Source organism: Plodia interpunctella, chromosome 16 (genome assembly GCF_027563975.2).
Source record: "Plodia interpunctella isolate USDA-ARS_2022_Savannah chromosome 16, ilPloInte3.2, whole genome shotgun sequence".
NCBI classification, from domain to species: domain Eukaryota; kingdom Metazoa; phylum Arthropoda; class Insecta; order Lepidoptera; family Pyralidae; genus Plodia; species Plodia interpunctella.
This window is the reverse complement of record NC_071309.1, coordinates 2,751,888-2,767,114: the sequence shown is the minus strand read 5'-3', so window position 1 is coordinate 2,767,114 and position 15,227 is coordinate 2,751,888. Positions and strand designations below refer to the sequence as shown.

At 35.5% G+C, this 15,227-nt stretch overlaps 1 protein-coding gene across 1 annotated transcript; it reads right to left on the bottom strand.

The window, feature by feature from the left end:
* Nucleotides 1-39: 39 nt before the first annotated feature.
* LOC128676562 (uncharacterized protein) lies at nucleotides 40-13,563 on the bottom strand. The gene is made up of 9 exons (XM_053756733.1): nucleotides 13,282-13,563; nucleotides 13,050-13,118; nucleotides 12,433-12,625; nucleotides 10,100-10,226; nucleotides 7,612-7,741; nucleotides 6,953-7,110; nucleotides 6,322-6,502; nucleotides 5,317-5,502; nucleotides 40-4,230 (listed from the first exon to the last, which is right to left on the bottom strand). Exons 1-9 carry the CDS (start codon nucleotides 13,330-13,332, stop codon nucleotides 4,168-4,170), a joined length of 1,158 nt encoding a protein of 385 aa, XP_053612708.1. The 5' UTR covers nucleotides 13,333-13,563; the 3' UTR covers nucleotides 40-4,167.
* Between the last annotated feature and the right edge of the window lie 1,664 nt (nucleotides 13,564-15,227).

Genomic DNA, 15,227 nt, shown 5'->3' with positions numbered 1-15,227 from the left:
ACCTTGTATTATCTATTAGTTCTTCAAATAAAAAGCAAGTTTAAGAGTAGGTATCTTTAATTTTTATATTCAAACCAAACCAAGTACTTAAATAATACAAATATTTCCATTGAATAAAATCCCCATTGTAATGGTACTATAATCGTTAGAAGTTTGATAATATGTGCTCTCATAAGGCCAGTGCAGACAGCGCAATGTTAGTATGGAATTGTGGCTGGCTGCATAGACGCGTGCGTTACATTTCCATACAGAAAAGCGCACTCATTGTGCATTAGGTGTGGCCTTTAACACTATAAATACATGATGCACTTAAACAGATTACAAGATTTGGTTCGTAGTTGTTTTTATGAGAGATAATGAAATGAGCATTCAACATTTCTATAAGAGAGCGAAAGTAAATTGAATGAGTATCCAAATATATTATATACAATCATCTTAACTAAACTTAGTACCTCTGTCCAGAAAGTGAAGAAAACTGATTTTTGACGATTGATTGGTTGATAAACACCCAGTGTTGCCAGCCAAAAGGAGACAACGACCTCATTTTATTTCTTCACTTTCTGGACTGTACAAGGTCTGCTCGATCGAATATGCACAAATCACTTAAATGCAACAATAACGGGGTTTGAAAGAAAATAAGTGAAAACCCTGTATTCGTAACGGAATAATAAATCTTATTTTACACTTTTAATTCATAAACTTAATTGACATAAAATTACATCATTGGTCATGTGAGATTTTTAAGGCGAAAATAAATATTGTTTATAATGTACAAAAATTTCATAATAATGATATCACGATTAAAATGGCAATGTTATAATAGTAACAAATATGACTAGGTACCACTAGTAACTTTGGAAATAACTTAAAAAGATAAGAATAATAGGTAAATATATGACTATCCTTAACCTTTAAGAGTAAGCAATCTATGGAAATGTAAAAGTACTTTTACAGTGTTTTACATGTACCTAAATGAGATAAATATGCTGCCACTCAATAGACTGATTAAAATTTCTTAGATAAATACCCGTTCCATTTAATGTTAGTGAGTAAATCAGATCATTTAGTTGTGAATAACCATAGTCATACAAAAATCTTGCAGAGTAAAAAAGTGTGTACAAAATTACTAAGCAATAGCGAATAATTTTAAGTAATAATATATTACGTCTAAATGTGTAGGCAGAATAAAAATTACATATAGGTACTTCAAAATATATTAATATTTTTACACAGCCATAACTAATTTTAACTATTCAAATGTAGAAAAACAAGGTAGGTAGGTACGTCGCCGACTTCCTAGAATGTTATTCCTTTGAATACATCAGTCGAAGTTCATTGAACCACTGTACCTATGTGAAATGGCAAACTAAGTGACTATGTGAGTTGGATTTTGTAACGGAGGGACAAAGTAAGATTTTTCTTTTACAAGAGGAACTATAATTTTTCCAAATAATTATATTTTTTTAACAAACTATAATGTTTTTTATCTTTTCAGTTTTAAAGAAATAAGATATTGACTCTAGGTATATTTCAAAGCAATGACATTCATTGATATGTATCTCTCGAAGAGACACAAAGTATTAGTGTTATGACATCTGTGTTACTCCTATATACAGTCCCGTGTCCGCAATTTATGATAGGTTTACTCTGCAAGATTTTTGGGAGGTTTTGTACACTAATATCTACGTACTGCCACAGACCATGTAGGCTTACTAAATGGGTGCTGCATAGAACAGCACTAATTTTAGCTATACAATGTGAAACATCTATATACTATTTCCTAAAAGCCGAATAGGATAAAAATCTGGGAAGCGCATAACCAGTACCAAGTCCAGGTGTAAGGTTGTACCACTTTCCCCACTCGATTTATAGGCAGTGGGACTAACGTCGGCGAATTTGCCGTTAGGGGAGCTAGTGTCGTGAAAGGTTTGTTTTTGCAAAATTTTGTGGTGTGCGCTTGCACACATCCTCTAGCGGCGAATGCGTTCGCGTTAGCCATCGAGTATTCGCTCGTGGGTTGACAGAGGTGCGGGGACAGACGACATTGACGCAAAATGAACACTTAGAAAAATATGAACGTGTTAACCATTTTCAGAAAGTGCTCATTTTGCGAATACACATTTTGCGTCCGACCCTACACGAGCCGAGAGGTCAGCGGGCACCCACGACTGTAACCTCGCGGGCAAAAACTCAGTTGGTTTGCCTACTAAATGTATTTGCTTAGAAATAGATCTATGGCATAATCTGCCTTACAAGAGTCCAGCGATAATAATACACTGGACTTATTCTTATAATAGAATTGTACGAAAAATAAAATATCTACTAAGAACAGTTCATAATATGTTAATTCAGACTTACTTTTGTGCAATTGAGTTAACGTACAAACATATTTTTTTTACTGTATATATGTACCTTCTTTGACAAGAATTTCAAACGGCGTGTTAAATCTTTTTTATTGGATGTGAGATTTTAATACATAGAGGTAGCTGTCAAGTGGCAATTTTTTATGAGGAAGACTGCATAATTATTACTCATTCACACAAACGTAAACCTAATATTCCCACATTATACAAGATATCTAGTAGGCGAATGGTCCTTCGTTCCATCACCAAGCTATTGCTATGATATGTTTAGTAGTTATACTCCGAAATTGATAGTGAGGCAGTACTAAGTACAAAGTAAATAACAAATCCTCATACCTACAACTTTATAACACAAAACCGATCACCTAGTAGTAGTTTCTCAGCCTTTCACAATATTCCCGCCTCATATTCCTCAAATATAAAATCCAGAAATAGTCACAAAAGACGTTCTTTTTACGAATATTTTTAAAAAACTTCAAGATTCATCAAGTAGATGTTTGACTTTTTATTTTTTCTATTCACAAGACTGACACAGTACAAGCATAAGATTTTTAAGAAGTTAGCTTAAAATAAACATAAAAAAGTGACAAGTCTTCTTGATGTGAACACAACATGCACATAAAAAAATATCATAAATCTTTCTCTAATAAAATTAACTTCATACCAATGCAAAATTTTGAAGAGCAATTTTAAGTTTATTTTAAAACTTTATTTTGACAACCTTACAGAAACAAATTGCGAAAACAAATGCTTGTAACATAATCGAGGTCCGAGTTTCTGAGATTAATATTATATATATATGTATTTTTTTATTAACAGCAAATCAAATATATTGTATATATTTCTGTAAGGTAAGAGTTGTGTAACTCAAAGGCAACATTTACCTGTACTTACCCATACAGGAGCCTTATTCGAGGAGTTGAAATTCTGAAATAGTGTTAGGTTGCTAGCCCATCGCCTGTGAGAAAACTCCAGTTTATTCTATGAGGAGTTCTGAACTTAAAAAATAATAAAATGTTAACTAATTCGTTTCTTTTTGGTAAGTATATAATGTACACCGGGGGCTGATAAACCTGACCCAGCACCAAAGTAACTCACTACCACAGAGATCAGCTTTATCTGCCCTTTACTGTACCACTTCTACTATAAATTAGTATATGTGGCCGTCCAAATCAAAAGGGACCTTATGGCGGCTGGCACTGGACTTTATTGTCGTTGTTCGAATACAAAACAACGGCAATAATGGCGTAAGTGCCGGGCGCCATAAGGTCCCTTTTGATTTGGACGGCCACATATTATTACAATAAAATAATTCAAATAGTTAGCAGCAAATGAAAAGTTATATATGTGAGCGACGTTCCAAACGCCTCTTATGACTAGCTACATTGCAATATTTATACAAACATACAATTAACACGAACCGCATATTAAATTATATAAATACCAGGGACCGGACAAGCCGTTTGTTTGCTTAATCCTTTGAAAAGCTTTCCCATATTCTTGTATAACCTGTTCAATGGATTTGAACGGGTTACAGCACCGAACGGCTTTCGAAAGCAAACCCATTCCAAAAACCCCTTCAAAACCCGTGAAAGGGATAGCGGTCCGGTCCCTAAAAAATACTAGCTGTTGCCCGCGGCTTATTTACGCGTAATATTTCAACAGGAACGGTTATTTTTGGAGGACGAAAGGTACTTTATGTCCTTCATATTTCAAATTACATGCATGCAAAATTTTCGTTGAGTAGATCAAGTAATAATAAACAAATAAACCTACTTTCGCATTTATACAATTAAGATAAAATCTACTTTATATTTGGTTTTATATGGAAGCAATTAATATTGAAGTGTTCACACATTTCTCGCACCTGGAATTAAAAACGGTATGATGTTATTATTATATTTTATAGATAGAGTTTCGCAGACGCGGCGCTACAGTCGCCGACAACAACAACGTGGCCAATCTGTTATTCCAGATATTGCCGATAGACGTTGTGAGCGTCTAGAATAGGCTAGTACTGGGTAAAAAATAAGATTTAATTGATCAAACACGATATTTTATGTCTTTTGCACCAGTGGCGGTTCCTGGTATGTAGTCTCGGGCAGATTCTACTAAGCTTATTTTTTTTCTAAACTAACTTTATAAATAGTTTTTAATTTCGACAACTGGGCACGGACGTCCATCATTTTGTACAAAAAATTTTTTTTCGGCAAATAGTCTTGATGAAAATTGCTTTTCTAATTGATCTTCTATAAATCATGGCAGAATCGCTGGAAAGCTTAAGCACAATTGCCAAACAGGTGGCCCTTAACATCTTACGAACCGGTGCAAATGCGCCGTTCAAACAATTGTTTATCTAATGTATCACTGTTCGCGTTAAAATGAATATCAACAATGCATTAAGGGAATGTGTACCGAGCGCCACCATCTATTTTTATCAATTTCTTTTAAATAAAAGCAAATTTTAAAAGTCTAGCCTGGTCAAATTATTCTATATAAAGGACTTAATTAAAAAGTAATATAAGTAGTTTTACATTGTACAATATGTAGTCACAATTTACTAAACTGACTTTAGTGGCCACCGTTTTCCGTTTAGTGGATTGTGGCAACTGTGTCCAATATTTTATTTTATTTATTTTATTATCTTAGGAAGACCAATAATAAGAATAGTTACACTGAAGCCAATTATAGGTCCTCACAAATAGAAACGGTATGTGTTTACAAATGAGTTGAACATTAATACACGCTATCAAGAAAAAAAGCAAAAAGTAGGTATTTGTGCAAAACAAAAGTAAAGAATTGATATAAAACTACAATACTTTTTATTGCAGGGAAGAATAATAAGTTCGAGCCCAATTTTTAAAATTTGCCTCTGTTTAAAGAAATTGATGAAAATGGTGGCGCTAGTGTGCGCTCGGTACACTCTTAATATATTTAGTGTATGTTCACTCACCACACTGGTTCCGTAGTAGATGTGTTGCGCGGAACTGGAAACGCACAGTACGGTCAGCAGCGACAGCTCGGCGATGGGAGGCGGTTGTAAGAACAGTACGGTCAGCAACGCAAGCGAGTATGGCATCAGTAAGGGGTTCCAAGCTTCGCAGCGTGTGTCACTCATTTGGGAGACGATCAGACGACACTGTGGTCGAATTATTCGATCAATTAATAGGGAGTAATTCCGCACGAAGCGGTGGTGGTGTAATGGTTAAGACGCCCGCCTGCGGATCGAAAGGTCCCAGGTTCGAATCCTACTCGTGCCACATGAGTTTGTATACCAATCTGACTCATGTATAGTAGTTTTCATCGACCACCACTTGCTTCCGGTGAAGGAAAAACATCGTGAGGAAACCTGCACACTTGTTGATTATATTAACTTGTGTGTGAAATGGAGAAGGCAATGGCAAACCACTCCATTAATAATGCCAAGAAAGTTGTTACGTGTGTTTCATTCCATGTAATGACCACGACCCTCAGTCATGAGGAATACGACTATAAAAGAATTCCGCACGCTAGCGCCTCCGCAACATTTTTATCAATTTCGTCACTGCTTTACTGGACTGGAGGTCCCAGGTTCGAACCCCGGTCGGCTCAGGATAGAGGGAAGATAAAAATATAATATTATTTATCTACATCTATTGCTGTAATTAATTTATCTTTCAGTTTTTCCTAAACTAGATAGGTAGGTACTACTATTATAAGAAGATAGGTTTCTTGAACTAGGTAGAGAATGCATCCTATGTATCTTCAATACATAGTATAAAACAAAGAAACGTGTGTTTACGTGTCTAAGCATCCTTAGATCTTTAAAAATACACATTGGTTTTGATGCGTCTTTTTAAATGGATAGTGCAAATCGATTAGGCGGTTTTGGCGTATAATTTATTACGGCTTACCCGAGCAAAGTCAGGACGGGCCGCTAGTGATAAATAAATTTTAAATTAATAAAGAAGCGACTCACATTAATATTGGAGAAGATAGTCCCAGTGAGCACGTAGAAGAGTCTCGGGCATCGCGTCACGATGTCCGACGGCGAGTACAGAGCCCAGGCGGAGCTGAGCGCGAAGAATGCAGCGACCGGTACCAGCGGCCGCAGGGCTTCGCTGAACGAACGCATTTTGCCCGTGCGGTCGCGGTACGACCTGGGATATTAATTTATATGTATTTTATTCTAATGAAAAATTATAAAAATATGTTGAAAACTTTAATTTTCAAGAAAATTATTTTTTTAAAGTATATTATCAATTTTTTTAACGCAGTTTCTCAATATCGAAAGAAATATGGCTTGCGTGATCTGAAAGTTAATGAAACACAGAAGTTGCCAGCCGTTTCTCCACTCGCGTTAAATTGGACATTTTTATATAGAAGATGGGCTAGGTGCCTTTCATTATTAAATTTTAATTTCATATTGGCTCTGCCCATCTCGTAATTTATAAAGACGTGATACTGTATTATCGAAACTTACACTAAGATTTAAAGACAGACTATTAAATTACGAGTAAGTCCATATGTCATTCAAAACTAATTTTAAACACGTTCACAGCTGCATACGAAAATACGACCTTAAAACATAAAACATAAGGCTATCTCACTTGTAGATGTTCCAGATGATAACAGTCTGGCTGGTGAGCATCGCTGAGAAGTAAAGCACGAATTCGAAGACGATGCCGGGGGTGAGGCCGCCGGGGAGGGACACGTGCCAGGCGCGCGGGCCCGTCACCGACGTCACCAGCAGGAGGAAGCATGAACCCTGGTCGGAAATAATTGCATTTTTTGAAATAGAAGAAAAAAATAACTTATTTTGAAACCTGCCGGAATCTGGTTCAGAGGGCAGAGCGTGCTTGTCGTTGAGTCACAATGGCGCACTGTGATTGGTTGCTTTCGATATTGAGAAGCTGCGTCTCACGTCGAATCGACTGGACTGGACGAGATGTAAATAGCAAAAAAAAAAAAACAACGTCGTACTACAGTCAAAAAACTAAATTCGTTAGCGTATCTTCCAGTTAGCTTTCCAGTTTCTACTTTTTCTTTTCCTCTTCCACTCCAGCATAACATCCGTCGTCAATGCAGAGGAACGTATACATTATTTGGATATTCGACGTACTATACACACGTCAATGTAAAACAACAGGGATGTACGAATAGTAGAAACGCGTTGCGTCGACGCAAACGGAGCACGACGGAGCAATATTTCCCCACGAGCACGGCCACTGGTACGAGAAGAGATTGCTGTAGGTTGTTTTCCACTCACGAGCATGGTGAAGTCGTAACCCCAGGGAAGGAACATCACCCCCGTGTTGTACTTCTCCCAGTGCGTCAGGTAGAAGTTGATGAAAATGTTCCATATCACGAAGAAGAACCGCAGTGGATTCAACTCATCCCTGTGAATAATGTTATTAGTTAAGCCCGGGGCATAACCTATACTTATACCGTTCTTTCTTACCAATCCCAACAATAATTAAATCATTTATTAACCACGATACACATCCTATTAATATTATAAATGCGAAAGTTTATGAGGATGTGTGTATGTATGTTTGTTACTCTTTCATGCAAAATCTACTGGACCGATTGTTATGAAATTTGGTACACGGGTAGAATATAACCTGGAATAACACATAGTAAAATTTTTATCTCAAAATTCCCACGGGAGCGAAGCCCCGGGGCGCAGCTAGTATTGCTGTAAAATCACAAAGACCCGGTAAGATTGTTTACTTATAATAAGACTTGTAAAAAAACGGAGTTTAGTGATGACATATACATCTTAATTGCTGCTAGTGTTGCCGCTCGATAATCAACTATCGATTGCGTTTCGATTGACTACCGATAGTTTGAGGAAAAGTAATTTAGTATCTATTGTTATCGATAGTATCGAACTGTAATGACGAGAAGACTTTCGATACTATCGATAGTATCTATAGTATTGCTCTGAAATATTATATATGATATCAATACTATCGATAACCGATAGATTAATGATCATCACGGTTCGATACTATATGGGCTATCGATAGTATGGCCTTTAACTATCGATTGTGGGCAAAACTATTGATAGTTCGGCAACACTACTTGCTGCACTAAAAATACTGATCGTGGCGTTCTACAGCTGGGCCAGGCCGGTAGTGATATTTTAGAGTAGTTATCATAGAGTTTGCGACCCGTACACCGTCCTTTTCACTCGTACAGTGACCCGACCCGCGTTCAAACGAGTATGATAGCGGAACTAAATGCTTAGCATCCTTCATGGTACAATGCAATGATGCCCACGTCTATACATGATATAAATTAAGGTTATAACGATCTATTTATATTCTCGTTTCATCGTTTATATTATACTAGCGGCCCCTCCGTGCTTCGCTCGGGTAAAACATAATAAATTATACACCGAAACCTTTCTCAGGAACCACAATATCTAATAAAAAAAAACGCATCAAAAACAGCGGGAAGCTATTTTGTTTTATACTACGTAGTGATTTTTGACCACGTACGGTCATAATTGACCTACCTACTCGTATCAACCTAGACAGTTGCTACTCTAGATAAAAAAAGTAATGATTTGTAAAATTATTTTAATAGGTTTAAAGTGAAGTTCTTCCTCCTAACTAATAACAGACAATAAAATACATTGTACCTCTACGTCATATGTATAAAAAAGTAATTAATAAATACTGGCCGCTAACTTCTGTACTATTTTAAAAGAAAAAGAAAGAACTGTCATTGATTCTTATTGTCTTTTTCTTATGGATTCTTAGGTTAATAAGTTGTTCGTTAAATTTATGTGATTTCTATTTCACTCTATCCAAGTTTCGTGTGATTTAATCCTGGCAATAACCCTTTATACATCATAGGTCGTTTCACCCACGTGAATGTAGTTTATCGCGTGTTCAGTGAAAACGTGTTAAATTCGGAGATAAAATGTATCAAATATACATTATAGCGCTGGGAAAAAAATCCGGGGACATAATTTTGTCTTAACGTAACAATTCAAGGTCTTCAAGTCTAAAATAGGTAGGCTGATGTCAGATTTTTAATTTGATTTTACTACCTGTCATTGTTAAATCTTAATTTAATAAGCCTGGGCCTTTCGAGTTTCGCAAATATTGGCTCCGTCTACCCCGTAAGAGATAAATAATAATAAATGGACAACACTCAACGGCCCATATTAGTGCTTTGCTTACACTAAGCTCGTATCGCTGGTCCGACGGACACAAACACAGAAACGGGCACAACACAATCAGAGCAGCAGAGAAATATTTGTGATCACAGGTCTAAATATTTCCCCGTGCTGAGAATCGAACCCCGGACCTCCAGATACCGGGCGCGTGGTGACCACTACGCCACGGAGGTCGTCAAATAAAGACGTAATATTGTATGTATGTGTTACGGCTAAACTTAGTGTAGCCGCAATTTGGTGTTAAGCCGTAACCTCTTCAATAGTCATATTTCCTTATGTCTGAGGGTCGTGGTCATTACGTGGAGTGAAACACATACAACAACTCTCTTGGCACTGTTAAATGGAGTGGTTTGCCATCTCCGGTTCACACACAAGTAAATAATCAACCAGTTCACCGGAAGGTGGTGATCGATGAAAACAATACACGAGTCAGATTGGTAGGTATACAAACTCATGTGGCACGAGTAGGATTCGAACCTGGTACCTTTCAATCCACATGCGGGCGTTTTAACCACTAGGTACACCACCTCCGCAGCCGTAACATATGTATTTGAAAGTGGATTACCTTCCAAAGATGCTGTACAAGCACGTGGGTATGAGCACGGCGGAGTACGAGTCCAGGCCGTGGTCGAACAGTTCGCCGAGCGGCCCGCTCGTGCCCGTCCGCCGAGCTTGCTTGCCGTCGATACCATCTGCCATACACACCACAACATTAATTCTAGTCGCACAGTTTTGACAAACTCCAGGAGTGTCGCCTGCGTTGGTACGGCCACGTCTTGCGTAGACCGGCAAATTACGCGGGGAACAAATGTCTGGCTATGCCGCTCCCGCCCGGCCCTGGCAGAGGGGGCAAACCCAAGAAATGCTAGCTCGATGTCGTCTAGGGCTAATGACTAGAGATGCCGACTACCGTGCAAATTGAAGATGAAAAAGTAGGCTTACCTAGGAGATGTGTGTTTATAAAGGTCATAATGATAATGACACACGTGTGCAGTGCATTGATCATTAGGTACAAGCTCGACTTATCCCGCATCGTTTGTAATAACGAACATTTACATGCTGGTAATAACACAATGTAGGTAATAAATAATCAACATGTACACGCAAATTTACATGAAATATAAGAAGTAGGCATCGACACAGGCATATAAATTTTATATCGTCGTTGTTGACAGATGTCCACTGCAAACGACACCGCGGATGAAGAAACTAGATTGATTATGAAGAGTTAAAAATAAGGAATTTGCAAATTCTAACCCTACTAGGGTGAAATAGTTGCCTGTGAAATCTTGTAACATCCTTCACTATCCTTATTACGTATATTATAAAAGTCCTTTGCCACATCTTTCAGTCTGTCTTTTCGCGATAAATTCAAAAACTGCTGCATTAATCATTAATTATCCGCATGTGTGTGTGTGATTCCTGAGGAATGTTTAGATGTAAATTTTATTATGTTTTTACTCGAGCGAAACCGGGACGGGCCGTTAATTAAGTACATAAAACATTACTATAATGTCTTTACTACGTATTTGTAATTTTATATAAATCTCTAAGCAATGAATAGACAAAACATCGACACGACACGGTGACATTGAACTTATAATAATATAGTGCCGAATGTGTATAATATACATATTAATCTACTATTACTGTTAATAATAAATAAATCCTAATAATATAAATGCGAAAGTTTGTGAGGATGTATGTATGTGTATGTTTGTTACTCATTCACGCGAAATCTACTGGACGGATTGTTATGAAATTTGTTACACGGGTAGAATATAACATAGGGTAGTTTTTATCCCGAATTTCCCACACATATAAGTTCTAAATAACTGACTATTTACTGTGAAATTTACATTCACAAAGAATTGAAGAAATCATTAACATCCGGAATTGGAACAAAATGTCGAAATGCATATTGGTCTGTACAACATTATCTACACAGTCTTTAACATTAGATAAGAAAGGGCACTAACAATATAATATCAAAACTCGAAGGAATCATACGAGTCAATGATTTATTAATCATGACACTATTATGCTCAATTAATATATCTATTTGTATATGTCACGTCATAGTACGAATACTAAAAAAAACTAATGTGTTCTTTACTCTCATGCGATAAGAATTTATTAACATAAAAAAAATTTCGTTTTTAATTTTCAAGTAAAATGGTAGAATAATTAGCTATTCCACGTACTGTATGTGTAAAAATAAGACTAATACATTTTTAAAAGATTCAATCGCGATTTTACTTCTGCCCGCCTGCCTGATATCAACCCTTCTTGAAAATGGTATTGTTACCTATTAGCTACCAAGACTATAGTATACTTAAGTGGGGAACCACATGTCACTTGTATGCTTTTTATATTTACCTATTTACCTTATGGATCAAAACCTGTCATAATTGGATAATGAAGACAATCTAATGCGACCTTCATTAGTTGAGTCTCGGTTGTTATTATGCACATGTCAAGTTGGAATGGAGAGAATATTCACATTGAGATTTTAAAAAATGTTACCTATACTACCATAGTGGTTAACCATTATCTGTTTAGTTTCAGTTTTACTTTTTCCAGTGATTTTGCCCGTGTCAATAAAATAAATTAAATTACTTTTTTCTAAGATGAAGGTAGTAGGTAGCCTATGTACTTCCTAACTATAAAAATTCAAGGAGTTTAGTTGAATTTATAAGGCATGATAATAATTTACTGTAGTCAGTGGGTTATATATGTAAGACATATTTGTTTCAATATAAAATTCATTCAATACAAGAATTTAATTAAAAAGTTAGTAACACTAATTACTGATTGCAGTATAATTTATTGTACATGCATTGCTAGGAAAGATGGCTACTCTTGTAACTGACAGTATTATAATTAAAACATGCTTACCAAGGGTGTATGCCACAAACAGGTTAACTGCGGAGAGAGCCCATACCCACCACGGGATGGAGTTTCCATCTTTGTTCTCTTGTGTGAGTGCGTAGAATCCAAAGTCGTAATAGGAAAATAGAAGGAAGTTTAGGACCGTCAGTAGGAAGCCAGTGAAAGTTAATAGGTTTGGTGCCACCCACACCGGGCAAAACTGCAATCATTACTCTATATTAGTTTTAGCTCTATTTAAAAATGCATGTTTAACTAAAATATGCATATTGTACTAACAAATGTGACATTCCACAGGTAAAGGTATGGTAAACTTTTAGATATTCAAATTTCTGTAATATTGTACTCAAAAACTATTCTCATATAAAAATCAAAACATTTATCTGTGGAATGTTACAATATCAATACCAACATAGTGATAAACTTAGTGTTTTCAGTTTGATCATCTCTGACCATGTAAGTACTCTAGTCTTTTAAGCAAAATATTTACATAATATAAATTTTAAATAATTTCTACGACATATTTATAGGTATTATTACCCGCGCGAAGCTGTGGCGGGCTACTATTTATATAACTAGGTATAGGTAAAATAATATAGCAAGCAATGATATTCCAGTCTACATACCTGAACACACCAATTCCAGAATGGATGCATAACATAATTGCTGAGAATGCACGTATCAATAGAATTGTACTGAAACAGGATACAATAAAACAATGAAATAAATATTGAAAAAAACAAGTCTTGTTTACAGTAAACACATTACGTATCAATCTTTGACAATTTTATATATTAAAACTATAACCATTGTAAGCTAATTGTTAATCATATTTGATTGCAACTAATACATTCTCACCTTGTATTTCTCGAAACCTTCCAATTTATCCTTTGATAGGAAACGAGCCATTATGACAAGAAATCAAATGCTGATGTTTTAATGTTGCTTTAAAATATCATAATGGCTCTGATAGTACCGTTTACTTTTTGTGTTCGATATTTTTAATTATCTGTACGGTATATAATTCAAATAAATCAGGTGCGCTCAAAGTACAAGACAAAATTAATTACGGAATATTATGTAGCCCTTAAAATTTTATGAAACATCCTCCCACGATCTAACACCATTGACAACCAACTGAGATTGAGAACCGGAATGGAAGTTTAATTTGACAACTGAATTAAATGTCAAAAATGACATTTAATTTTTTTTATTTCTTAGACCATTGTTAGACATTGACATTTCAATTATTTTTATTAATGGACGAAACCGTGTCGAAAGGCGTCATGTTTTCGAACTCATCGTTCCATAAATCTTTCAATATAAAAATTTCGTGTCACCGTGTTAGTTGCCATACTCATCTGAAATTGCTTGATCGATTTTGATAAAATGTTATATGTATTTATTATTTTATATAACTAGTTGTTCGCCACGAACACCTCACGAACACAATAAATTGGTGATGAGTTTTTACAAAATTGTGAATATTATAAAAACGAATTAACGGATTTAGTTGCCCCACGAAATTAAAAATTCTATCGACAGATCCTACTTACCTTTTAAATTTCATTAAAATCAGACCAACGGTTCGAAAGTTATCGAGTTACAAGCAACAAACATACATAAAAAACAAATAATTTTGACCCAAATTGACTTGTAGACCTCGCTCGTTTAGCTCGCTCGGTCAATTATATAAAAATTTCAAGTGTAGGTTTTAATTTCGACTGAAAATTATTTCGAAAGGTGACTGTCGTGTCACAGTTGCCATACTCCTCTGAAAAGGCTAGATCGATTTTGATAAAATTTAAAATTTTGTATGTACTACTACTAATACTTACATATATTTTGTAGGTCTAAAAATGGGTATAAAAATAGATAACTTATTTTCAAATTCAATTACAAAATTATTTATGAAATATAGGATGACATACTTACATCACTTATTGACGTCAAAAAAATTACTTAAACTTCGTCTACTACAGACTTAAAAGCGCAGGTGAAGAAGAAGCGGCGCAACAAACTTCACCGCGGCCTTTTCTCCAAAGACGTCAATTAACAAATGTAGGTCTTATACATATGGATATTAAAAATTAAAAATACGAATTCACATCATTATATAAAAATGTCATAATTGAAATAAATGATTAAAAAAATGAATATTTTCAATTAAAATATTGAAAATTGTCAAAAAAAATGTATATTATATAAAACTAAATGTAGGTACAAAACGTAGGTACGTAATCATAGACCACCGATTCCGGTGAAGGAAAATATCGTGAGGAAACCGCACAAGCACATTGGTGGACAGTTTGGTTCATTAGTGTGTATGCCATTACTTGTCACTCATGTTAGAGGCCTTTAGGCGACTATAATAAAATCTGACATCAGTTTGTTATCACTTTCTCTTTTTATGTGTGTTATTGCTAAATAACAAAAGAACCAATCAATCCACATTTATTTATTTGCAAGAACAATTTAATACTTGTTTAGCCGGCTCAGGCTCAGGATGACTGGGGGATCGCAATTTAGTAAATTACCAACCTGTTATGCAATTGGCTCTTGCCCTAAGCGCCAACATTTGTGCATTTAAATAAATTTCCGTCTCATCTCAGATTAAACGAATTGCATCATTATAATACTTATATTTATATCTATCAACAAAACATAATGAGATCACAAACAATATCTAATTATTGCTATTAATAGATACGAAAATTATCTTGTAAGTAATCGTTATTGGTATATTACTGACCAAATAAACAGGCTACTTGGTCGTATCACTATGTGATAACTGGCTATTGATT

Coding starts and splice junctions, on each gene's coding strand:
- LOC128676562 (XM_053756733.1), bottom strand. CDS start 13,332: ATGGCTCGTTTCCTATCAAAGGATAAATTGGAAGGTTTCGAGAAATAC. Junction 7,742..10,099: donor TTGTACAGCATCTTTGGAAG/GTAATCCACTTT, acceptor CATTATTCACAG/GGATGAGTTGAATCCACTGC. Junction 6,503..6,952: donor ATCATCTGGAACATCTACAA/GTGAGATAGCCT, acceptor TTAATATCCCAG/GTCGTACCGCGACCGCACGG.